Source organism: Laccaria bicolor, genomic scaffold (genome assembly GCF_000143565.1).
Source record: "Laccaria bicolor S238N-H82 LACBIscaffold_21 genomic scaffold, whole genome shotgun sequence".
Taxonomy (NCBI): Eukaryota; Fungi; Basidiomycota; class Agaricomycetes; order Agaricales; family Hydnangiaceae; genus Laccaria; species Laccaria bicolor.
The window spans coordinates 173,855-199,230 of NW_001889892.1; the positions used below are offsets into that span (position 1 = coordinate 173,855).

At 48.3% G+C, this 25,376-nt stretch overlaps 6 protein-coding genes across 6 annotated transcripts; 2 read left to right on the plus strand and 4 right to left on the minus strand.

Moving 5' to 3' along the window:
* Positions 1–1,996: 1,996 nt before the first annotated feature.
* Positions 1,997–2,944, minus strand: LACBIDRAFT_329326 (uncharacterized protein; the record flags this gene model as incomplete). The annotated part of the gene is made up of 5 exons (XM_001883511.1): positions 1,997–2,290; positions 2,362–2,424; positions 2,518–2,590; positions 2,641–2,686; positions 2,767–2,944. 5 exons carry the CDS (start codon positions 2,942–2,944, stop codon positions 1,997–1,999), a joined length of 654 nt encoding a protein of 217 aa, XP_001883546.1.
* A 1,125-nt stretch (positions 2,945–4,069) lies between these two features.
* Positions 4,070–5,240, minus strand: LACBIDRAFT_302458 (uncharacterized protein; the record flags this gene model as incomplete). The annotated part of the gene is made up of 2 exons (XM_001883512.1): positions 4,070–4,534; positions 4,584–5,240. 2 exons carry the CDS (start codon positions 5,238–5,240, stop codon positions 4,070–4,072), a joined length of 1,122 nt encoding a protein of 373 aa, XP_001883547.1.
* A 259-nt stretch (positions 5,241–5,499) lies between these two features.
* Positions 5,500–6,004, plus strand: LACBIDRAFT_329328 (uncharacterized protein; the record flags this gene model as incomplete). Its single annotated transcript, XM_001883403.1, has 2 exons — positions 5,500–5,541; positions 5,633–6,004. The coding sequence occupies 2 exons, from the start codon at positions 5,500–5,502 to the stop codon at positions 6,002–6,004; spliced, it is 414 nt and encodes a 137-aa protein (XP_001883438.1).
* A 2,332-nt stretch (positions 6,005–8,336) lies between these two features.
* LACBIDRAFT_329329 (uncharacterized protein) lies at positions 8,337–12,589 on the minus strand (the record flags this gene model as incomplete). Its single annotated transcript, XM_001883513.1, has 17 exons — positions 8,337–8,558; positions 8,647–8,865; positions 8,891–9,063; positions 9,128–9,524; positions 9,579–9,892; positions 10,099–10,447; positions 10,546–10,720; positions 10,772–11,045; positions 11,099–11,210; positions 11,267–11,539; positions 11,593–11,753; positions 12,012–12,024; positions 12,089–12,121; positions 12,201–12,338; positions 12,391–12,437; positions 12,460–12,486; positions 12,532–12,589. 17 exons carry the CDS (start codon positions 12,587–12,589, stop codon positions 8,337–8,339), a joined length of 2,985 nt encoding a protein of 994 aa, XP_001883548.1.
* A 6,808-nt stretch (positions 12,590–19,397) lies between these two features.
* On the minus strand, positions 19,398–20,157 carry LACBIDRAFT_302463 (uncharacterized protein; the record flags this gene model as incomplete). Its single annotated transcript, XM_001883514.1, has 3 exons — positions 19,398–19,658; positions 19,709–19,788; positions 19,839–20,157. The coding sequence occupies 3 exons, from the start codon at positions 20,155–20,157 to the stop codon at positions 19,398–19,400; spliced, it is 660 nt and encodes a 219-aa protein (XP_001883549.1).
* Positions 20,158–20,672: 515 nt separating this feature from the next.
* On the plus strand, positions 20,673–22,059 carry LACBIDRAFT_302464 (uncharacterized protein; the record flags this gene model as incomplete). The annotated part of the gene is made up of 7 exons (XM_001883404.1): positions 20,673–20,891; positions 20,947–21,066; positions 21,120–21,209; positions 21,264–21,392; positions 21,451–21,612; positions 21,670–21,797; positions 21,852–22,059. The coding sequence occupies 7 exons, from the start codon at positions 20,673–20,675 to the stop codon at positions 22,057–22,059; spliced, it is 1,056 nt and encodes a 351-aa protein (XP_001883439.1).
* Between the last annotated feature and the right edge of the window lie 3,317 nt (positions 22,060–25,376).

Genomic DNA, 25,376 nt, shown 5'->3' on the forward strand with positions numbered 1-25,376 from the left:
CTTCTGAAAGGAATTCTCTACTTAAAATAAATCTGGGTACATAGATGGTGAGCTTAGTGTAGCTATTAAAACACATCCAACTTTCAGACAGATTGGTTGGCTGTAGGGTGAGCAATCAAATCCAAGAGGCTAATGTGTTGCTTGGAGATATGTAGCCAAACTTTGATCATAATCCTGCACTTTTGATGTACCTCCCTTGATATCCATTTCGTGCATATGGAGACATACATCTCCTCAATCTTCCAAATTTTTTGGTATTCCTTCTATAGCTACATTAGCTCACCATCTATGTACCCAGATTTATTTTAAGTAGAGAATTCCTTTCAGAAGAGAGAGATTTCGTGTTTTTTGTAGACACCTTCCCCCTACCTGAATAACATTTCACCACCTTCTCTGTGGGCAACATGGTCTGTGTAAGTCGATATAGGGGACTCATAAAGCACCCATAGATGTCCCAATAATGTTCAGATAATTTTTATTGATGGAGGTATGGCTTGATCACTGATCCCAGGTATACCTCCTCATCCCCCACTTCAAATACTACCATAGCATGGAGGCGCTCGCTTTTAAACCTAGTGAACCTCTTTATAGTTTGTACAACTACCCTTTAGCCAATTCAAATATACTTACAATGGCCTGATAGCCTCCCAGGAACTGAGATGATTTTTGGAGATATCAGGCCATGGTATCCTTCACACCCATAAAATAGCGAATATAGATACCCATAATTCTTCTAAATAGCTATCCTGGTGACTCTATGTGTTTAATGTAGATATAGGTACCTTGGGAGTGGGTGAGTAGAGGTAGGAAGCTGGGGTATATTACACCTGCAGAATAGATATTTTCTGGCCATCCCACAGCCCTGTAGTTATATACCCTCCCTCACACATACTAATAATGAATATCCAAGCTCCACATTGGGTCTCATAGTCTCTCTGTAGCTGGCTATGGGCACTGGGGATGAGCATGCATATTTATGTAGGTGATTACACAACTCTGTAGCCTATTTACATGCAGGTAGCCATATAATACTACTCTACAGGCTTATTGTGTGGGCTTAGGCAAGAAAAAGTGGAGGGAATGGACTGGGAACAGTGGAATACAGCTGCTCATCATCACAGACAGTGAGCAAGGAAAAAGTCACACGCGCCAACGCCGTGTCCGCATTTGGCAACGGAGCGTGATGGGAAGGCGCATGTGGTGCCGCTGATGGGACGACCTTCCCAATGCGGACCACTAGGGAGCCTGAGAACGGCGGGAAGGTACACCGGATAATACTTACCGAGGGAGGGCTAAATCGATGAAGTCCCACACTAGTTATTCAACAATTAACTCAACTGATGGGAATATCGATATAAGCCCTCTCCTTAGAGGGGGTCAGGCAATCACTGACCCCTCCTAATTAGAGGCATCATGTGGTAACCGTAGGTGCCATGAAAGGTTAGCCCCCCTTCCATGGCCAAGGTTGGAACCTCGGCTTACATCCCAGGTGATAGGCCTTGCATGGGATCGGTCTCTTGCATGGCTATTCGGGATCCCAACACCATGCAAGGCCATACTAGGACATCCTAGCCAGCCTTTTCCATACTATGTTATGCTAGATCTCAAATTCTTATCCTACATTCCGACCACTTCATATGAAATATGGGCAAAATGAATCATATAATTCCTGTAGTATCTAATACAAAGTTTAAAAAAACACGAGAATGGTAGCAAAAGCACGGGGCAGTCAAGACGAGACCGGAATGATGGAGAACAAGAAAATTGTGTACCTGAATGGGAACACCGGAGATAGGGGGAAGTAAGTGACACGCGAAAGAAAAAAAGCGGCTAAATAGTTGATCAGTGTAGAGTTCTCTTTGAGAACGAAGGAAAAGACCTTTATTTAGTTGACGGCGAGAGTTCTCGACCTCTTCGATGTTGTGCTGCTCATAGAGAAGTGAACGGTCGTCATCGCCGTCTGAGACCCCTTGCTCCCTATGTCTGATGAGGGACGTTACTCAACATGCGATGTAATCGTCTTCCTTGGAACCCGCCTGGATGTGTGTCTGTAGGAGCCGAAGCGAGAGGATCTCGATGATGACGGCTGACATCCCTGCTGAATGGGTTGGCGGGGAGTCAACTTGTTCATCATCATTGGTGGTGGCGTGTGAGGAATTGCGCTGATGGCTGCAGCCGCAAGGAGCTTGTGTGTAGCCAAGGTGACTTTGGCTGCGATGGCATGGATGGTGGCGAGAACTGGGAGAGCATATCCCCGGTGTGCGTGAATTGAGTCCAATGGGACAATACTCTGCTAACAATGTGTTTGTTAGCAAACTAGCACCTAGAGAGTCAGAAGCGTGACGTGCCGTACAGACCCACAGTCTCCCAGAAAATACCACAATGTTTTGACGGGTTTGACCAAAAATCCGCACCATCATCGGCCTGGGCATCGGGGAAAACACCAAGCATTCACTTACTGTCAGAATTGTAAGATACATCACATATATGCGCATGTATGCGATGAAAAACACTTACTTGGCAAGAGAACCCGTAGCAAAGCATCGGCAAAAATGGTAGTCGATTGAATACCTGCGTTGGAAAGTCAAATCTGTAAGATACGTAGCATATATGCTCAGATAATTGATGAAAAGCACTCACTCGCTCAGAGAATCTGCGCCCATGATGTCTCCTTCTTGACACCATACTATACAAGCGAGTCGCTCAACTCAATGCGGTGTCGCTGAGCGGGGTACAGCACAGCCAGGAGTTGTAGCGTCGAGCCACCGTCGTCGTCGTCGCCGGGGGAGAAGGACAGAGTAGGAGCAGGGGGGCGGGGAATGGGAATGGGGAGGAGGTGGTGGTCAAGAACAGAGAGCAAAGGTCCAATGAAACGCGTGATTAGTGTCATGTGATTAATTAGATCGAAGTCCGACCAAAGTCCGACATACCTCCGGTCCTCCATCGCTTTACTTCACATCACTCTACTTTGACTGCACCCCCCCCGTCCTACATTTGTCACAAGCCACCCTGCTGAGACACAGGACGACCACGGAACAACAACGTGAAACGACAACGACGCGGTGAGGAGGACGCGAGGAGGACACGGTAAGCTCACCTCACCCCCCCCAATCATCTCCTTAACACGGAATCCAGGTGCCACATCGCCGACAGCGACATGTCAACCAAACGACGATGAACGAGTTGTGTATTTTAGGACATCAAGGTAAGTACCCCTGTCCCATGTTCATCCCAATCCACCTCACTGAGACTTAGGACAGCGTCGGAACGATGATGTGGGACAATAAGGACAAGGGACAATGACAACGCGACGAGGAAAACACAGGACGAGGAGAACGTGACAAGGACACGGGATGGCCACGAACCGACGGCGAGGGAACGTTATAATCCAGGTGAGTAGCAACATGATTCCCTCCCTCTCCTTTTTTCATACTTCCAGAAGCAGGGGCGACGGGCAGTGACGATGCATTTTGTCGTCATTGTCCACATTCAACTTCCGGGTGAATATCACGACTCCCCTCCCCATCTCCTACCGACGGCGACGTGGCGACCAACAACGGATGAACAACAACGACTACGGACAATGCGCCAACGACAACGATGAACGACGACTACAACAATGGGTTTAGTAGTTATAGTAGCTGTTAGTATGTTTCTCCATAACTTTTATAATGTTAAGTGCCGTAGGCACGGTCCCAACGCTCGGTCAATATGATTTGACAACGAAACAAAATGGTCAACCAATGTAGCTGAATCCTATCCTAGTACAGGCATGCTAGGCTATGCTAGGCTAGTGATATGCTACCAACTGACATAAATGAATGATAATACCCTGTTAGATACCACACTAGGTTGTACTAGCCTTCTGCTCTCCATACTAGGCTTCACTAGGTTTTCAAGGCCCATCCTAGGGATACCTAGCCTGTTAAGCCCCATCCAAAGCCACACAAGGGACACACTAGGTTAGTACAGCCATACAATATATACTAGGCCTGACATGGAACTTGAACTTTTGCTGATGACTCTCCTTGGGTGTGAAAAAGTGGGGAAAAAATGAGTGTGGATAGAATTAGCACCCATCCGAAACTTGGTCGGCGGTTGGCAGAAGATCGATATGGGGTTGGAAATCATAGACATTCCGTCGAACCTGACGTGGTGGCAATACCGAAAGAGGGATGGAACCATAAGGAATGTCGAAAAGTGGCAGTAGAGTGGCAGTCGTTCCGTTATTGAAATGATTCTTTGCGGCTTGTCGCTGCTCGTTCACGCGAAAGGCAATGTTGATGTTGTCCCAAATGACCATACACACCTTCTCGCGGACCAAGGACCAGATGCACTGTAGCCGTTCTTTCCCCATGAGTTTGATCTTGTCCATCGCGGATGAGTACGAGAGAGAGAAGCCAGCGTGATTGAGTACGTTGAAAAGCGAGCAAGACGCTCCACTTGCGAGGAGGTAAATGGCTGTTACAAGCTGAAATGTGCTTGCCTTTTCGTTCTTCATTTGGGCAATGATACACATAACGGTGCTAAGAACCTAAATAATGTCAGAACCAACTGAGACGAAGGAAGAAAAAAGTGCTTACAACATCCTTTTTCTTGCGTCGCTCGAGCGTCGCATCAGCGGAATACCCGCTCAGATCGCAAAGAAAAGAAAAAAAATTCAGCGCAGCGGTTCGAGCGTCAGTCAAGAGGTGGGCGAGGGAAAAGTCCTCGAGAGTGTTTGTGATGTTCCTGTCCCGGTTTGGCTGCAGTACACTGCCGAGTTGAACTCCTTCTTCGACGAGCAGGGTCTTCAACCTAGCAGCCATCCAAGCATCTGTTGCTGCAGGTTGACGCTGGTGAATGGACTCGATGATATGGATGCCGTGATGAGAAAGCATTTGGGTGACCTGAGATGAAAGCTGTCGGTCGTTGGTGGCCAGGAGTTCAGATAGATACGCGTAGAGCATCGGATAGCCTGCTGCAGTCCGAGCATGTTCCATCTGCCTCAACCGCTCAGTTGTCTGCCTCTCCTTCTCTTCTTCAGCCTCCCTCAACCTAAGCTCCTCCTCTTGAGCCCTTTCCTTTTGTTTTTCGATCCAAGATTGACGTGCTTCATTGAGTTGGGCAGGTGTAACATCCTTGAGAACCTGCCGCCGCACTCGTTTGACAGTTGATGTTGGTGGTGTAGTGTATGGAATGAAGGTGCTGGCAGGTGGGGAATTTTCATCGGGAACAGATCTTTTTCGAGGAGTAGACATTACGGAAAGGTTAGAGGTGGTAAATTCATGTATATTCGCGTAGATAATCGTCGAAATGAGGCCTACGCGTCGAGATCACGTTGTCCCAAAACGGATAATCGGACTTCGAAATTCCCGTGTACTCCTTCACGGTTAAGTTGTACCAGCCGTTCTGGTGCAAGGGGGTGGCGGAACGTGGATCCCGGATATAGGGTTGGGGGGGGGGGCATCCGCCAGAGGCCTTAAAATTTTTTGTGACCTTCTAATAAAAAACATTCAAATGGTCTGGAACACTACCAGAGCACCCTTGAAGCTTAATTTAGTAAGTTGCACACATATTCGGTCAGTAATTTTTGATAGAATCTCAAAGTCAGATGGAAAAACATGGATAGAATTGAGAATAGCTTCTACAGCGAAACAAAACAAACTGTCTACTTTGCATAAATGTATATACTGCCCAAAAAGACGAGGAGATGACCAAGCGCTTCTCCTCGTCGGCCAACAGCCTTGAGGCCAGTGTATGTGAGAGTCTTGATGAGCCGCATGTACTACTGCTCAGCCTTGTGCACGTCCTGACGTGTGTGGTGTTTACAGATGTTTCCTGGGTGCGACACTCTGAAGGCGATGGAATCGATGTCGGGCGCATAGGTAGTTGGCATGGCGATGGGCCAGTCGACGACTTTGATGAACGTGGAGAACCACAGAAGGTTGTCGTTGTCATTGGTGAAGGACGTTCGGAGGTGACGGCTGCCAATAGCCAATGGTTCCTTCTAAGAAAAACATAGGAGGGTGGGAAGAACATACTGGATTTGGGGGGTAAAGGGAGGGGGGGGTTGAAGACTAGGGCCTTAATTTCTTTTGCGACTGTATATCCAAATTCCACGTTCCGCCACCCCCTTGTTCTGGTGGCTAATTCCATCCCACACATCACATATACATTTTTCCGCCACCAGAACGGTTGGTCTCGAGCCTAGGATGCGCCCCCCCCCAACCCTATATCCGGGATCCACGTTCTGCCACCCCCTTGGGAGATATACGGTGGTGTGTCCTGGGAGGTCCTGGGTTCGAACCGTGATGAATGTTGCTTTTTGGAAGACATACAGGCCTGTTCCCAAAGTCCGGACAAGTTTTCGAAAAGCTGGCGAAGGCCAGGTGCAAATTGGACAGGTTTCGGCGGAATTGGGACGGATAAAAAACTGGAAAATGCTCGATTTTGGGAACCAGCCTCCAAGCGGACTTTTGGGGGTCCTATCTACCTGTCCCTCGATATTTCAGCCCGATATTGTCGGGTCTCATTCGAGAATCGAGGCGAATTTACGCAGCAGATAACATATTTGACCCGCGTCCACTGTAAGTCGAAGTTGGGCTGCTCATTCTCTATAAACACTATCTGTCCCAGAGACATCTCTTGTGAAACTGACCGCCATAAGTAGGTGCACATCTCACTGCTCCGAGTCTTCGAACTTGAGCTCGAACGTTTGAACGGTGACGGAGTCACTGACGAGTCTTCTGCGAAAGGTGGCGATATTGAATATGTCCAATGCATGGTGGTCCGTCTAACCAAAGGAAACCAGGTTGAGACTCATTTCCGAGGAACGACAGCCAGCCTGGATAAAAGTCCGGATTGGGTTGGGAAAGCTTGAAAGGTGGGAAGGATATTAACGCTTCCAAGACGTTTTGAAAAGCGTGGATCTGGCACCGGCTTTCCCTGCGCGTCCCCTCTTTTCCTCTTGGCTATGAATGATTGAACATGTCCTAGGTAAAATGGTGGATCAGAGGTAGGCTCGTCACCAGCCGTTATGGTCAGATACTGATTTGGGATCAGAATACTTACCATAACGGCTGGGAGGGATTGACCGTGATTGAACTGATGAACTTTTTTAAAGTCCAAGTGACCCAAAAAGGTAACCAATCCACGTGCACATGCCAATACCTAGTTGGGGCATGCATGCAAGACGCGTCAGTGAGGCATGTTGGAGGCGTGTCTCGTACGTAGAACAATGCGGAGTGAAGCTTTCAATAAAATATAATTCTAATATAAAGTCAAGCAATATAAAATTAGCGACCTCAGGCTGACGTTGGTGAATGTTGTCCAAGAGGGAACTGCCGTGCTGCACGAGCATGCAAGACACTTGTGAGGACCGGTGTTGATCCTTTGAAGAGGGATTTGAGGTAGGTGTGTAGGGTCGGGTAGCCGACACCCTCGATGAGCCTGAGGGCCGCGCTGAGGTGATCTTCTTCCTGCTTTTCCCACCGCTTCTTTTCCTGCTTCTCTGCTGCTTTCCTTTCCTCTTCTTTCCTATTCCCTGCTGCTGCTTCATCGTGACCTAACCCAAAGTTTTATATCTCTCCCGATGCGACTTTTCGTTGTTTTCTTCTTTTTGAAACAGGTGTGAATGCGTCGAGAAACTCGAAAGGTACTGTACTATTTCGACCAAGTGTTCATGTCACACGTCACATCGACAGAAAAACTATTTTTTTTAATTCGTCTTAAATCGAAAGAAAATTTTTCGGCCATCTCGGCGTGAAAAATTTCCAAAAATCGTGAACACTTGGTTGAAATAGTACAGTATTTGTGACGGTGTGTTGCTAAGAGGAAAGCCGAAAGTGTTGACAAAGCCGGAAGAGCGTTTTTGGAGGGGGCCCGGCATATGAGGAGGCGAGTTTTCGTTGGCGAAGATGTGTTTGCGCTGCGACATGATAGTTGAAGCTACACCCCCATTCCTATGTGATATTCACGAGATGTTGATGGCCGGTATTCACCGGTTCTCAAGGGCGGACCTCGATTTGATCGCAAAATGGCCGCAAATGGAGCTCAATCCAGGGCTATCTGCTGGATGGCATGTAGATATTTCAGTGATATCGGTTTTGAGAGTCACTACGACATCGCGCTCTGACAGTTCATATATATGTTGTGTGTTCAAATAGCACATAAGAGACATGGCCGTTGATTAGCGCAAAGTGGATGGATTGAAATGACTGTAGTCTGTAGTTATGTGTACATAGCCTCTATGTCTTCTCCTTGCTGCCCTGCTTTTTCTTTTCCCTCGTTGCCTTCGCCTTCGCTTTAGTTTCTGCCCGCTTGGCTGGTCCTGAGATCCGAAGCTGTGCGGCAAACTACTCGTGCTGAGCGCGGCGGTCAGCAAAATATGGGACAGGCTTTGTCAGCTCCCGAGGTAGGGTTTCACGGAGAAGGTTGGCGTTGTGAAGGGCGTGTGTGTTGATGAAGTAGCGGGCGTTGTCTGCGTGCTGAATTGTTTTCCGAGTCCGCTGCGTCATGTCTCGTCCTTGCCGTATGAGTAGCTCAACAGCCGTGCAGCCACAGCCCTGGCAATCATGCTGTGCATTGAATTTGAAGAGGATATCCTTCGAAATTTCATAGCGATAACGTCAGAGATGATGGTACAACAATCCGGCCAAAACTTACCTCTGGTGATGCAGAAACAGTGCCGCCGGATGGTGTCAGCACTGGCATGTTGAGATGAGGGTCATTTGCTCCCGAAATGTTGAATAATTCGACCAGAACGACCGTTCCAGCAGTGAGTTGCGGCAACATTTTGGGCGCTAAAATGTTGAGAATACATCCCATGTGAACTGCCGGCGCATCCTTCGGGCCCTTGCGTCGAAGGTTTAATGAATGGCAAGACTTGAGTTGCATGATTATCACTCACATCTTTGAGGAAAACCCAGGAGCCTATCATGCAGACGTCTTGAGCAATGCTGATGACGTGTTTACAGACAATCCAGGTTCCTTCCTTGTCCGTCTCGGCGGTCCAGGCAGCACCAAGTGCGTCCCTCCATGATTTCGGGTCTTGCGTGGTCTTGGACTTCAACTTGACGCTCCCTGTCAATTATAATAACCGTTCATCAACACATGAGACGTATATCGAGTGTACTGGAGAACGCACCTGCTTGAATGTTTGCTGTATTGACCCAGCCTAAACGACGCTGGAGCTCCTTGTTCCCAAGAAGAAAAGACCGGACCCGTGTCCCAGCTTGAGTGTAGTTCCCACAGCTATCCTTCCACCAACCGCCACTTACTTGATGTTTGAAGCGCTCCATGTCAGCGAGGGTGACAGCAATGTCATGACTTGGTGCCTGGTGGTTCGAAAGGACGCTGCAAAGGCGGAAGACGGCATTCCAACACTCAAAAACCTCCGTTGCAAAGAGAACAGCTGGTCCAAATCGGCGGATATCTTCTTTCAGGTGCGGCAGGACATGTAACTTGTACTTGTATTGGATGTGGGATGGGTCCACAACGGCCCATAAGTCGAGGACATTGTTTATAAGGACTTCAAGATCGGACTGAATTTGAGACGGCATCATTAGAAGAATAACATTATGGGTTGAATTACTTACCAGGTACGAATCCATGTCTTTGATTTCCGGAAACCAAGTCATAGCGCCGAGTTCACCGTTTGCCTTCCAGAGATTAAGTAGGTCTTTCGAGCATAAGTCGTCGTGCAGGTGGAAGACTCCGAGTTGTTGAAGGGCTTTGAAATGCTTCCCAATAAGTGAGTTCTTGTATTGTGCCATGTAATGGGCACGTAAGGGCGACAAGGTCAGACCATCAATTGAAGAAGACTGCAGCCGCGTCGCGAACAGCTCGTCTTTCTTCTTGTCCCAGACCTTGTTTGTTTGATACCAAATATATTTGTTGACTCCAAGTAACACTGTGTGAAGGATTTCACAAGGACTATCACGGTGAGGATTGATGCCTGGAAATAATAAACGGCAACTTCTTCTGCGAGAAGAAAAGTATTTGCACCTGGCAAACACAACAAGACGTTGTAATGATCACCTGGCCGGAGATCTTTGCGGCTAACTACAATGTTCATGATGTCAACGATTAGTTATGGAAGAGTTTAAGATTTCTTACGGTCATCTATTGGAATCTCTTCATACCGTTCAGCAGGCTGGGTAAAGACCCATTCATACAACTCTTTCTGAATGTCAGTTTTGATACCTGCCTTGATCGCTTCCCGTTCGGGGCCCTTGATCCTGCGGTCATCCAGACGAGCATCTCGAATTCCCGGTTTGTATAGATGATCTTGTTGCATCTCTCGTGCCTTGTCCACAAGCTGTTGAATCCAGTATATTGCTGTCCGATCCTTGACGCCGGTCTTCGTTTGTAGCGTATCAACAGCCTCCTGGGAACCAAGGCATGCAGTCCAGATTTGGTTCTTGATGCTTGTAATTGTCTCCTCCGGGGTGCACGGTGTTCCCGGCTAAGAGTTTACCGCGTAAGTATGAAAAAAGAGTACAAGAAGTTGAAACGGAGACGTACATGAAAGAGGGAATCATAACCTTCATTGGTTTCACGTACCTCATCAGGACCTCCTGACATGTCGGCTCGACACCAGTAATTCGCATTACTACCTGCATTGGAAGATGACTCCGCCTGCTGTGGGTTATCTGCAGGGAGTACGTGAGCACGTAATCGGAACAAGATCTCTTCTTTCAATGTGCAGTCGTACGCCGGATGCCATGAGTCACTCTTTCTGAAATAGAGTATCAGTTGGTGCCAATAGACCAAGTTGTAGTCAACATACATGTCTTCTGAAAGAGCATCAAACTGTTCGGATGATGAGGCATGCGGTGATGTTGAAACGAAACGGACAAAGAACTCCTGCGCCAGTTTCCAGTGAGGCAAATTGACATTTGCTACGTAAATGTTCATGTGCGCGTTGTATTGCTTGCTGCGATTACCGGACACATCATCTGCCCAAGGCATGATGCGTAGCACAAATACCGGTCGGCCAGCAGCAATTTCGCGGACGGGGTGCGGCAGTTGTACTACATTCAGGTGTGGATGGTTCAAATGCGCTGCAAGAACATGTCAATTTCGAAGCTGCATGCAGAGAGGATTAGAAGCTTACGAGGATGGAAGCTCACATGTGTATACTGTACCTGCAGGTCAAGTAAATTATATCTTAGTGTGTTCGCCTCAACGCGGAAGATCTGAGGATCGTGTAGGACAAAGAGCCCCACCTGCGACGACCGTGTATCTTAAGCACTGAGAACAAAATTCTAACGGCATCGCTTACCTCGTTCCGAGTAGCTTGGTATACTTCAGCATGTACAACCTTCTTGAACAGGATCCATCTCACGGGAATGACGAAGCGATTGTCACATAATTGAGCAATTTCTCCTACATAGAAATGTCGATGTGGATTGTGCTCCCAGTCAGCCCACATGGGTGACAACTCATCCATACTGACCTCTTCGAGATATTTTGCAGCTTGCCATGACTCCGAGACAGTCGAAGTCATCTCTGGATACACGTGGATGAAATCTCGCACAAGGGGATTGGCCCAATCCTGTATCAGAGTGTCAGGTGGAACAGCAATGAGCCACGGAATTGCAGACTTACAAGTGCAAGGAGATCGATGGGATGGTTCATCCAGAATGTGTTCCCCATTGCTGAAGTGTGCATCTTCGGTTGGACGTTCATCTGCTCTGTCAGGTCTTTCTGCTTCTTCCGCAGGGCTTTAAAAGAGGGAACGTTCGGTGTTCCGCACTCCATCAGGAAAACTGGGGGATGTATATTGAGCATAATCAACGTGAATTATGCACAAAATGCATCAATTATGCACAATCAACCGATTTTACAAATTATGCACAATTGAGTGGAAATAATCCATGGACCGTTAACTGTGCTTGATTGTGCTCAATTTTGCTTAATGCCTGTACATTCAGCTCGAAGTATGTAACTTTCACTTCCTCAATATGACCTGTATTGGCAGCAATGCGAGAACTGTATCAACAAATATCTATTGAACTCTAACTTACAACATGAGGTAGTCTAGACTAGGGATGGAACTACGACGCAAAACACAACATACAACCCCTTGTCGCCAGCTGCTCACCAAGTACTCAGGGTGCAGGCCATCAGACTTCGTCTGAAGCGAGCAGCGGCATGGACTGACATGTGAGCAGGGTGACAAAGAGAAAAGAAGCGCACTTTTAGTTTCAAATAACACGGTGAACGTTCTCGAAAAGCACAGCAAAGACAGGCCGCGCCCACATGGTCACTTGGTTCACATGGCTGTAGTCGATGTTGAAAATGTCGCTCTTTTTCACGAAACCATGAGCAAGGTGTTGTTGGCAGTGGGGGAGCTGGAAAGACCGTCATCGTCACACTCAAGCCAGTCATCGAGAAAAAACGCACCTGATTCATCGTCACACTCAAGCCACAGTCATCGAGAACAAATGCACCTGATGGAAGCACCACACGTACATGACAAGGGGTAAAGGTACACGACGACTGGGGAAAACCCAGCGCAACGCCAGCAGCACTGATATCACTCACACCTGATATCCCACAGTTGTTGCCACGATGCACGCTGATGAGGAAACTTCTTCACCATTGCCAGACGAAATAGCTTGAGAAAAGAAAATGCGTTTAGACAAGGCTTTTCGATATTGAAGAAGAAAACTTTACCTCAGTGCCCCATTCATGATACTCTCTACTTTCGAAGTGTGCCTAAATTAGCAACGAAGTGAGAGAAACATCAAAAAATGTTGATACAAAGTGGGGGAATGATGTTCAGTCAGTCACCTGCCGTGGGCAGAGAAGTAATTAGTTAAGTGGAAGGTGGAGAATAAACTCTTACCAAAGCTGCTGTTCTGTGGGATGTTGCTTATTCCGGCACTTGAATATTCGTGTTTACAGAACCATTGAACGTATGGGTGCCAGGTGGAGGAGGGAAGAGCGAATTGGCGCGTTCTTTTGAAGCCTAGAAGTTGGGGACGGCAGAGAGAAATGGCTTGGCGAAAGAGGTGAAGCACACAGACGAGGGTAAACTCGGAGTATGAGCGGAATGAGTATAAAGGGAGTAGTCGTGACGAGAGACGAGAGACGGACAAGTTGGGGAGTGGAGAAGGTGAGAGGAACATGTAGAGCAAGAAATCGGGGTGGTGGGAGGCAGACAAGGACAAGGAAGATGGTGAGAGGGAAGGGAAGCAACTGAAATTCCCCTTCGTAGTTTTCAACCAAACATCACGTGATGATGTATGGCACCATTCTCTTGAGGGCCGGGCTCTTCAACTTGTGATTGAAAAAGTTCAACGACGTCTAAGTAGTTAAGCGAATGATGCTCAGGTGCACTGGGCATCCTGGTAAGGTGTTTCTTTGTATCAACGAAGGTCTGATGAATATTATACAGTCCACACCACCACAGCGACTCGGAAGACCGTTGACGGACCGTCGCACAGGGACTAGCATCGGGGACGTAGCGTCGACAACAACATCATCCCTTCGTCCATTGGTGCTGCCAAGGTTTGCAATTGCTCAACGGGAAACTCACGTAAGATTCCCTTCGCCGTGTCTTTTCATTGCTTACATTTGCCTTCTCTTCCCAGTACAGCGACCTCGCATTTCGTGTGCCCTCCTTGGATGTATCCGTCGTCGACATATGCGCTTATGAAGAGATCAAAGCGACCATCAAAGCCACGTCGAGTATTCTAAGGACCAAGTTGTGTCTACCGACCTCATCAGCCACGTTACTTTGTCCATCTTTGACGCAGGCGCTGTTGAGCCCGAACTTTGTCAAGCTCATTTTGTATTATGACAATGAGTGGAGGTACACTTGTCGTGTTTGTGACCTCTTCATCTATGCCGCCTCTCAGGATCAGACGGCTGGGCTTCAAGAGAATGGGCGGCGTTGAACCCATTTGTCACTCCTCTCAGTGGTTGCAAGTATTACATTCCTGTCAAGTTTGTGTCGCTTTTTTGGCTCTCTTCTCATTAAGATTATAGTGTTTATCCCTGCCACGGCCTTCACTCTTGCAATCGAGCTTTGCCGCGAAGAAGTACCTGCCATGTTGAAGAAGACGTCTCGTGACCTTATTGTTTACGCGTACGCTTTGTTTGTTACTCCTTTTTCTCTTTTCTATTCATCTTTTTACTTCCGTTATTTGCTAGTCTTTACGTTTACTTTGCCAGTCTTTGTGCAAGCCACCGTCCCCATTCCTATAAATACGAAAACCCTATTTCTCTTCACCTCAGTCGTCATAACACATCGTGTCTGACTCTGAGGTGAGTTTACTTTATATACATTTCACTTTATTATACTGACTACTACCTGTACATAGTTCCGTGCGTTCACAGGTAGTTACCCAATATCAGTCGTCATAACACATCGTGTCTGACTCTGAGTTCCGTGCGTTCACAGGTTATGGGCCCCGAAGCGCATTAACAAACTTACGGAATTACAGACACTACTTGCTTTACCACTTTTACTTGCGACTCGTAAAGCACACTTTACATCCCACATTACATCCCACATTACCTCCCACAAAAATGTCGTCAAATGCGAACCCACCTATTTTTTCTGATCCCGAAAAATTCGACGGCACAAACTTTGCCACATGGGAGCCGCTAATTGTCATAGCAGCAACCAGTTGCGGCGTACTAGGATATCTACAGGGCACTATCCGAAATCCTGCTCCTCCTACATCCCCAACCACCGCATTGACGTACACACCTACGCCGTTGGAGATACCCCTCCCCGACGACACCACACAATGGTACTCCTCCAATCCCTCTGTTGCAGAGTGGGCGATGCGCGACGCCTGGGTGCGCGCGCTGCTGCTCTACAACACCAAAATTCCAATCGGCCTAGGTCTTAAGCTCGATGGAACTGCTGCTGAAGCCTGGAATTCCCTCACCTCGCAATATAAAATTTCATCTGACCTTGCCGCCGTTACAACCCAACGCGACCTCCGCACAACCACCTTCACCGATGGAGGTGACTTCCCAACCCACATTTCGAACCTTCGTACAAAATGGGCAATCGCTAATAGCGCAGGCGCAAAAATCGGCGACGCTGATTTCCGCATGATAATCCTGTCCTCCCTTCCGATCTCTTGGGACAGCATTGTGGGGACCCTGTATGAGGCAAAATCTTCGGCAGATGTCATTAGTCGATTGATGATTCATTGGAATCGCATCGACCGCTCGAAGTCAGTCACAAATCCCAGTAGCGTGGTCACGGCACTACAAGCCAATGCGAGACAGGGACGGAATCAACTCCAGTGCACCAATTCGAACTGTGGACGTCGTGGTCATACCATAGACAACTGCTACTGGAAAGGGGGAGGAAAGGAGGGTCAATTTCCTCCGGACTTCGGCCGACGCGGGGGAGCTCGTGGATCAGCACCACGCACAATAACCCCAACTGTAACTGCAGCACTCACCGACACGTCGCCCACATCTGAGATCACACTTGCTCTCATAGCTGATGCTAATAGCGACGACTGCCTGTTAACGAAAGGTGCACACATATATTCAGACGAAGGAGGGGATGTCATGGAGGTTCACTCACTCGGGGAAATACTCTACGCATCGAAGGAATGTGTCCTCGAATCTTATCCAGAAGGCGCTTGGGATTTGGAAATCCCAGACCCCACTCATGCGTTAGCCGCAACAACAGGACCAGGACAAGATAATGTCCTGACATACGCCGATTCCGCTGCCAACAAACACTGTTTCGTTGCGCGCTCGGACTTCACCACGTATTTCCCACTTGTAAAGCCAGACGAAGGTCAATCTGCGAATAAAGGCGGTCAGTTCCGCATCATTGGGCATGGTGCGGTGACTAAGACGATCATCTCGGGTTCCCTGAGGACGACAATTACCTTTAAAAACGCAGTCCACACTCCCGATCTCATTGCCAATCTTGTGTCAATCAGCAAACTCGACGTTGCTGGATGTTGGGCGCTTTTTGGAGGAGGAGGCGTTCAGTTCTATGACCTCATCAATGGAAATCAGAGATTATTGATGAAAGGCGAAGGGAGTAATGGCATGTACCTTCTAAACATCGAACCCCCGACTACTGCTCTCACAACGCAATACACCCGTAAATCAACCTCCGTTGATGTTTGGCATCGCCGCCTGGGACATGCCGGTGTCACGTCTATTGTTGAGATGGCAAAGAAAGGCCTCGTCGATGGCCTCGACATTGTGGGAGATGTTGAGGTCCAGGGAAAGTGTGAAGATTGTATCTGTGGGAAGCAAACTGCTCGTCCATACGACAACCTGATAGTGCATGAAACGGACATACTTCAGTGCGTGTATATCGACCTATGGGGTCCTGCACGAGTCCGCTCTACCGGGGGAGCCGAATACATGATGGTCTTTAACGATGGTGGTTCCTCCTTCCGTCAGGGATACTTCCTGACCAACAAGGCCAGCGAGACGACGTTTGACGCATTCGCTGAATTCCATGTGAAGGCGGAACGAGAAACGGGCAAGAAACTTATCCGGATTCATGTGGACATGGGACCAGAATTTTTCAATGACAGATGGCGGGAATACACGAAGACTCACGGCATAATCATCGATTTCAGCGCGCCCTACGCCCACAGCCAAAACGGGATGGCAGAACGTGCGATGAGAACCATCATCGAAGGGGTACGTTGTCTTCTTGTCGATTCCGGCCTACCTCCATCGTTATGGGCGGACGCAGCGGCTACTGTGATCTATTTGCGCAACTTCATTCCCTCCGCTCGTCATCCTGGTGTTATTCCTGCTGAGCGCTGGACAGGGAAGCGTCAGGACATATCTCACCTTCGGCCTTTTGGGTGTACGGCGTATGCCAAGATCCCGGTGGAGATAGGTGTCTCAAAACTGTCACCTCGATCGATCAAGTACGTCTTGATTGGCTATTTTGGTCGTGGTGCCTATAAACTATGGGATCGGGCATCAGGCACCACGATCAAAAGCCGAGACGTCATTTTCGAGGAAGGACAGTCTCACCGCACCATTACAACTTCGCCCAGCTCGTCTCACGATACGACCTTCGACGACCTTCCACCTCTTGTACTTTGCGAGGACGAAGAGGATGTCGATGATGGACCGGGGGTCGTTGTTCCACCCAAACCCCTTGCACCTCGTCCACGCACTACAGATCCACCGCCACATGCTCATCCGCTTCAAGCTCAACCTTTAGCCTCCACTGAAACTCAAGAGGCTGTTGCCACTCCTCTCCCACCTAGGAGGTCTGCTCGTCTCGCTGCTGTTGGGACTGGTGCGCCCCTTCCTCAGACGACCGCATTCATGACGGGTCTCCCTGAGACTTATGTTCCTCAGAACTATAAGGAGGCTATGGCACGCCCTGACCTTTGGATGCCGGCTATGGAGACTGAGTGGGCAATATTAAAGGAGAGGGAGGTTTTCCGGTTGGTTGACCCACCCCCAGGCGCGCATACCATTAACTCCATGTGGGTGTATGCTAACAAATATGACGCGGAGGGGAACATTATTCGCCGAAAAGCACGTCTGGTGGCCAAGGGTTTTTCACAGATCCCTGGCCTCGAATACGACCAGACATACGCGTCTGTCGTTCGACTTGAGTCCTTTCGTATGGTGGCTGCCATCGCCGCCACACTCGGCCTCCACATCTGGCAGGTCGACATCGTCTCCGCTTTTCTCTACAGCCCGAACAAATTCCCCATTTACATGCGCCAGCCACAGGGTTTTGTCAAACCGGGGGAGGAGGGAAAGATCCTAGCGGTTGACAAATCCCTATATGGTATGATGCAAGCTGCGTTCGATTTTCAAGGGCAAATGTCGAGCGCGTATGAGGGACTTGGTTACTACAAATCGATGGCGGATCCATGTGTTCATTCCCGGGTTGATGGGGATGAATTTACTGTTACCAGCACATACACGGACGACGTTTTCGGCGCGTCTTTGACGGAGGCAGGAGCGGTGAAGGCAAAGGACGAGATAGAGAGATGTTTTGAAATCAAGGATGTGGGGGAGATGGGATACATCTTAGGGATTCGCGTCGACAGGGATAAAGAGACTGGTGCGATCTCTTTATCACAAACAGCTTACCTTCAGCGCGTTCTAGAACGCTTCGGAATGGCCGACTGCAATCCAAAATCCACCCCACTTCCTCCCGGAATCTCCCTCTCCGAAACCGACTCACCGAAAACCGACGAAGATCACCACTTTATGAAAGATAAGCCATACCGCGAAGCTTTAGGCTCCTGTATGTGGGCACAGGTAGCAACACGTCCTGATATCGCTTTCGCCGTCAGCGCTCTTTCACGTTTTCAATCGAACCCCGGACCTGCTCATTGGAAAGCAATGCTACACCTCCTCGCGTACCTCAAGGGAACGATTGATTACAAGATCACTTATTCGAGGGGAGGAGACCTTTCCCCCATCGGTTTCGTTGATGCCGATTATGCTGGAGACATCGATACCCGTCGCTCAACGTCAGGATACGTCTTCACTATGGCTGGTGGGCCAGTTTCTTGGAGCTCGAAACGACAGGCGACAGTTGCTCTCTCAACAACCGAGGTGGAGTACATGTCTCTTATGCGTGCCGCCCAGCAAGTTCTATGGATGTATTCTTTCATGTCCGAAGTCGGTTTGACCTGCGACTTCCCCGCTGTACTTTACGGCGACAACGCGTCATCCATCGCACTTACTCTCAACACCAAAGGTCACGCACGCGCTAAACACATCGACATTCGACACCACTACATTAGGGAGCGCGTGTCTAACGGAGAGATCAAAGTCGTGCATGTCCCCTCGGAGGACAACATCGCGGATATCCTTACGAAGCCACTTCACCGGATCACACATCAAAAGCTCGTTAGAGCACTCAAAATGGATCTCTAGGTCCTCGCCGTCTGGGGGAGTGTTGAAGAAGACGTCTCGTGACCTTATTGTTTACGCGTACGCTTTGTTTGTTACTCCTTTTTCTCTTTTCTATTCATCTTTTTACTTCCGTTATTTGCTAGTCTTTACGTTTACTTTGCCAGTCTTTGTGCAAGCCACCGTCCCCATTCCTATAAATACGAAAACCCTATTTCTCTTCACCTCAGTCGTCATAACACATCGTGTCTGACTCTGAGGTGAGTTTACTTTATATACATTTCACTTTATTATACTGACTACTACCTGTACATAGTTCCGTGCGTTCACAGGTAGTTACCCAATATCAGTCGTCATAACACATCGTGTCTGACTCTGAGTTCCGTGCGTTCACATGCCACCCCTTCTCAGTTTGACACGCCCCTCCGTAGATGACTGCCATCGTAGTGTCAAACTTCCATTTTGTACTTAGTGCATTCTGATACAGTCAAAAAAATAGTACTACTATATGTGCCATAAACATTTGTGTGGTTTGTAATTGGACTCACTCGCACCTTTCCTCATCAAAGGGAAAGCTGAGGAAATTGAGCTTTATTCAGTTGGAATGGAACACAATCTTGCATAATTGAAAGTTGACTCCTTCTGTTATTCACGTTCCAACAGAATTGTGCATGTTTGTGCACAATTCGGTTGATCACGTTAATTGTGCATAATTTAGCGATCTGGATTTTCCTGATGTCCTTCATTGCCCAAATGATGGCTTTCATGTGATCATCAGAGAGACGGAGACGCGGAAGATTATCAAGCAGATCAAGGAAAAACATCTATAAATCGATCAATAAGCTCTGCTCCCAACTCACCTGCCTCAACTCACCGTTTTGCAACCATGAGGTGCCCATTCAGCATCCTCTTCACGTGTTGACTGCTCTCCTTCTTCCTCTTCGTTGTCGAGTCCTTTGCAAACCGTCAGATCTTCAACGTGACGAACATTGTGACATCCTCACCCATTGCATCCATTGCTGCGATAACAGCAGAGATGGTAGAATCTTCCTTCGAGTCCCCAAACATATCCTCAACTGATTTTGACATTTTGCCCAAGACAGCATGGTCGTGGAGCTCTAGGGCATCCATACCATTCCATAACTCGGTATGTGGCCTGTCTGTGGTTTCTCCTGCAGTGAACATAATTGGTTGACCTGCAGTATTGAAGAATGCATCTCCGTCCATGAAGACATCATCGAATGGATTTGCATCGGGAACGCCTGGGAGATCTTCATCTTCTGAGTCACTTTCCGTCATTTGGAATCTCTGGGAGAAGGTCATCGAAGCTACACGCACTTCACTGACTGGCCGTGGATCTGTGGTTGTGCTAGCTGAAGTGCCGGATACACCAAGTCATTCAGCTAGCGCTTGGAGTGCCTCTGTATGCTTTGCTGATTTAAGGTGCATGCGTTTAGATGTCCTTTTTATTATTGTGTCTCTCACTCGAGAGTTCGCAGAACATGTGAGGCATTTGAGTTGTGTCGTGTTGCCGGCAACATCCTCAAAATCTGAAAATTTCCCTGTTATTGGAACGAGCTTTTCGATTTGAGATTACGAGACCTTGGTCAACAGGTCCTTCTCTTTCCAAGCCGCCTTCATTATTTTCTTCAGCTGGCATCACTGCGACAAACGGTGAACGGACTTCAACAAAATCGGTCAACTGAACACCACGTGATTTTCATGTTGAAGTCAAAAAACAAATCTCCTTCTTTGACGTGGATGACCTCTCGCTCTTTTTTCTCCTTTTACGTTCCTCGCCAACGGTCTTCATCAGGATGCAGAGCATTTGAGACCAAATGAACATGAGCTCTCCGCCACCTCAAACACCGGCGTCTGCAAATCGAATGCATCAGCATGGTTCGTCGGTGTCTCCTTTGACATCGCCTTGTCCTTCACGCAGAGCCACCATCACTCGAAAGCGGCCAGCAGAGGATAATTCACAGTTTGCTAATGCTATAGCTCGCTCCATAAAGCTCCAGAAGACGGATCATGATGAACTTATTGTCTTTTCCAAGGTGAATTTCTTCATATGCCCTCGATGTTCTCTTCATTGATAAGTTACCATTCCAGCTTTCACCTGCTGAGCAGAGCATCTGGCTTGCTGCTAGATCCCTCAAGCTTTCGGAGCAACAAACAAATCTGAATCCTCCCGACCTTCAAGTTGTCTACAATATTCCTAAGAAGATTGAGGTTCGTTTCCACTCACATCGGAAACGATTGATACTGATTAGAGATTTGAACAGTCAAAGATCGTCCAGCAGTCTTCAATTATCATAATGGACCCAAGCATTTCGGCTTACCTTACTGGCGAGGTTCCTGTTAAGATACTTCTGGTATTTCTACTTGCCTTATTCTTTGTGGTGTCTGAAGATAAAACATAATTGTAGGAGCTTTTCGAGAAGAACTCAAGTTGGGGGCTCGACGCCACCATCCAAGAGGACAAATCAAAGTACGACACTATTGTCAGCCGCATCCGCAAGAAGTTTACGGGACATCGGAACATCATGAAGGTTGTGGTATGTCCTCTCTCCTGGCCCCTCCCATTCATCTAAGCATTCATCTACGGCCCTATAGATTGGCGGCTCGCTTGGAAAGGTGGACTCAACGGATGAGCTCGGAAAGCGACGTATTGACGCACAGAACATCGTGGATCTTTGTGATGAGATATTAGTCAAGTCCCACAAGAAGTCAAAGCTTGTAGTCACTGTTCCGTTGTGTGCCAGGGTTGCGTATCTCGTGAGTTGTCTGTGTGGTTGGTGGCTTTTATCTGGTGCTAATATTTTTGGTTTCTAGCGCGCCATGTATACCGAGCCGCGAACTTTCTCTATCAAAGATCAGAAAGAGCTGACCTATTGGGAAGATGTCGACCTTGATCTCTCTCGGGCACGCACAGCATACGACACACCGAAGAAGCTTTCGAAGTAAGCACATCTTCTCAACTGATATGCACAAGTTAAGCTAAGCTTATTCAACAGATACTTTGCCATCATCCTGAAAAGGGACCGCGCCCTCTACGGTGATACCAATCTCGACAACCTTCCGACAGAATCTTCTTCTGCTGCTGCTGGAGCGCCTCCTGCCATGCCTCCTCAAACTCCGACTGCCGCGCCTCAAACTCCTGCTGCCACTCGCCCTGCCACAACCACCCCTTCTGCAGACAGTGGATCTGAGGCCTCACCTTAATTGATAATCTTCTGCCTACTTCGTATCTGATTACTACTATATCTGACTTTAGTCTGTCTCGACAACACGCGTTAACCATAATCCAGTCCTTTGTGTAAGATACATGCTTTGCCCATAATCCAGTGAATATTGTGTCTTGAATTCGTGAATGCAAATATGATCTGTACAGCCTCATCCCAAGTGTATATTTGCGACTGACACAGTGACAAATAGTTGGTATATAAAGGACATCTAGATGATCTGATGTGCTGGCAGTTCATTGACCTCAAGCATGCCTCACGTTTGGATCACACAAAGAATTTTAAGACCTTCAGAAGAATCACTAATCCATGTCACACTGATATTCCTGAGCTATTCCGCCTGAGACATCGCGGTGACACCCAACAGATGATATCATTTGAGTATCATCGGTCCCCGGCCATTGCTTGACATGGCAATTGTGTATCCAGGGGATACCTGCAGATGATTTCCGGATGTCACGGCTATTGTCCCCGACGATCAGAGTCTGGACCTTATTTAAACCTCCAAACAAGGATGGGCGTGTAGCGTTGAAGCTGAAGTCGCGTCGCGCTGATTTCGGCATGCACGTGCATCGTATATTTCCTTTTTAGCTCACTCGGACGCAATAAAAAGTTCATCTACTCCATCACGGTTAAACCCTACCAGTCTCTATGGAATCAATTACCTGTGCACAACCCTCCTAATCCGGACTGACCCAAAAAAACACATTTGTAGTCTCGGGTTTTGATTCCATAGAGACTGGAGGCGAGTCTAGATCAGAGGGTATAGGATCGGTATCACCATTGAAACCGGGCCAACCCAGTGTTGTGCGGGTCGGCGACCTGAGGTCACAGTCACCGACCGTAAATCGTGAGAGAGTCACCAAAGGTCGTCAACGGTCAAACATTCGCAACTTTGCGCGGTGCCATGGGGTCCTACCTCTGGGCGTGTGCTATATCGCACTGCGCGGTCTTCTAACGCTGCACAGTTATTCCTACATCATATTCTGTATCTACCACTGTTCTAGATTCCTCTATATCATGTTCCGTATCTACCACAATCCATTTTGCGTGCTACTTGTGACAGTTGTTCTGCGTCACCGACCTTAGGTCACAGACTCACAGTCAACTGTAGATCGTGAGAAAGTCAAATCCACCTCGAAATCTCAGAAGTCTCTACACCTAAAATTACATTACATAATATATGAGGACACCCCTGGCACCCCGCAAAGTCGCGGTCGTGTCTGGTTGCGAAATGTCACAGTCAGTGACAGTCGGCGACTTTCAGAACAGTTGCGCAACCGGCACAACGCTGGGCCAACCTCCTATCATAGGGGGACAGCGGTGTCTTGAGCTGCGTGGCAGGTACACATGCATCATCCAGATATGATAAAAAATGTGCAGAACTGTGTAAGCATGAGCGCCGGAGTCTACTTCTGGCGACGCTCCTATTGAAATACGGGACCTGTAGGAGTGATCAACTGGAGTCATTCCAAGTGCTCGGGATGTGGCTTAGATGTCCGTTAAGCCAGGACGTCTACGCTGATGATCAGGGGACATTGATGAAAGAGCGAAATAAGCTTGAAAAATGCTTTCCGGCTGGAATTTGTGGGTTAGTATAGAGGACACATCGTCCACGATCCACCGTGAAGTCGGAAAACTTTGTTACACTCCATGAATATCTTTATATGGACTGAATATTTGGCGTACTCACAGGGTGTTGCTTGATCTTTTGACTCTTGTTCACAGAATCGGATATGTACATGTTTGACGTGTTTGAGTATGGCTTTGCTTTCATCGTCGACGTACAATTCTTTTAAGTTGCCCATAAAAACAGCTCCAAAGCTAAACTGGTACTATTACTGAGGGATTGGAAAACGCGCGGATATTTTTGATAGGTCTTTGCAGTGTCCCAAAGGGAGGATATACGTACAGCAGCACACTCCCCGAAAGGGGATAAGGCTCATCCTCGACACGGTGTTGAGGATGAGAGGGTGTGCAGTTTGCGAGCGACACAGTTGGACACATCCCAATCGGGTGGGGTGACGAACCCGATGTCACACGTCACTACCCCTTCTCTTCTCACTACCCCCACGAAACGCAACGAGCGCGGACCACGACCGTCGACGATTGGCCACGAGGACCAACCGCCAGGATCGACGGACGACGGCGAGGCTCCACTAACCTCCACAGGGCCCACCACCAGGATCTACGAATGGCCACGAGGGCTCCACCACGATCGACGAGGGCCCACCACCAGGATCGATGAATGGTTACGATAGCCCATCACCATGACCGATGACGAGTGCCCACCACAACGAATGGCCACGCGGGCCCACCACCAACCCCGGCAAACGGCCCACAACAACCAACGAATGGCCAAGAGCACCACCAACGATCCCCAGCCCGTTCCCATCCCCCAAATGCGACTGTGAACAAACACGAACACCAGCCCGAACGCGAGTACCCCCACCACATTCACGTCCATGAAGCGAGCCACAACACGAACACCCGCAATGCCTGCCAACAACCAGATCCACCGACAACGAGTGCGGGTGCCGAGGACTTAGTATTCGGGAGAGGGCATGCAGCGTTGATAGGGCAGTGCGGGAATCGCCAATTGTAGATTAGCAAGGGATTATTGGAGGGGACAGGTGGTGTCCCTACCTTCCTCCTACCTTCCTACTTCTACATAGTATGCATACCTTCCCATATAAGTAATTGTTTTTCTCGTACATGAGGAATACATATTTTTTCCATATTATCCTGCCATTTACCCGGGCACAGAAGGACTTGTAAAAAAAAAGAAAAGAGAAGTTGGACACATCTCAATGTGTCGAACACACGTAAAATCGACACACTAAAGAGCAGGAACACATTGGGAACACACCAATGTGTCGGCAATTCACCGTATGTGTCGCGTTATGACCCTATGTGTCGCTGTCCCGATTTGGGGAGTGTGTCATTATTCGTATACACTGTCCCGAAGGCGAGGGAGGAGTTATGACGTCTAGCCACCTGTCGGCTCACGTAAAAAGCGCGCATGGTGATCGTGGACACCCGGGTAAAATTTCAAGCAATGTTGAACATTACAGGTCAAGGTAGTCGGATTCCGAAGCAGGGGAGACGCGCGATGCGTGAGCTACAGCTGGTCCGAAACCTCAGGTCCTTGAAAAAGTCGTGCGATGTTTGCAGAGAAAAGGTCATTGCAGCTACAACGGATATAGAGAAGCGCTACTCTAGTGCCGTTCTGAATCCACATTGAAGCAGCAGATTAGTCGAGTTTGCACGTTTGGGAGCATTTCAACGGCGCGTCGG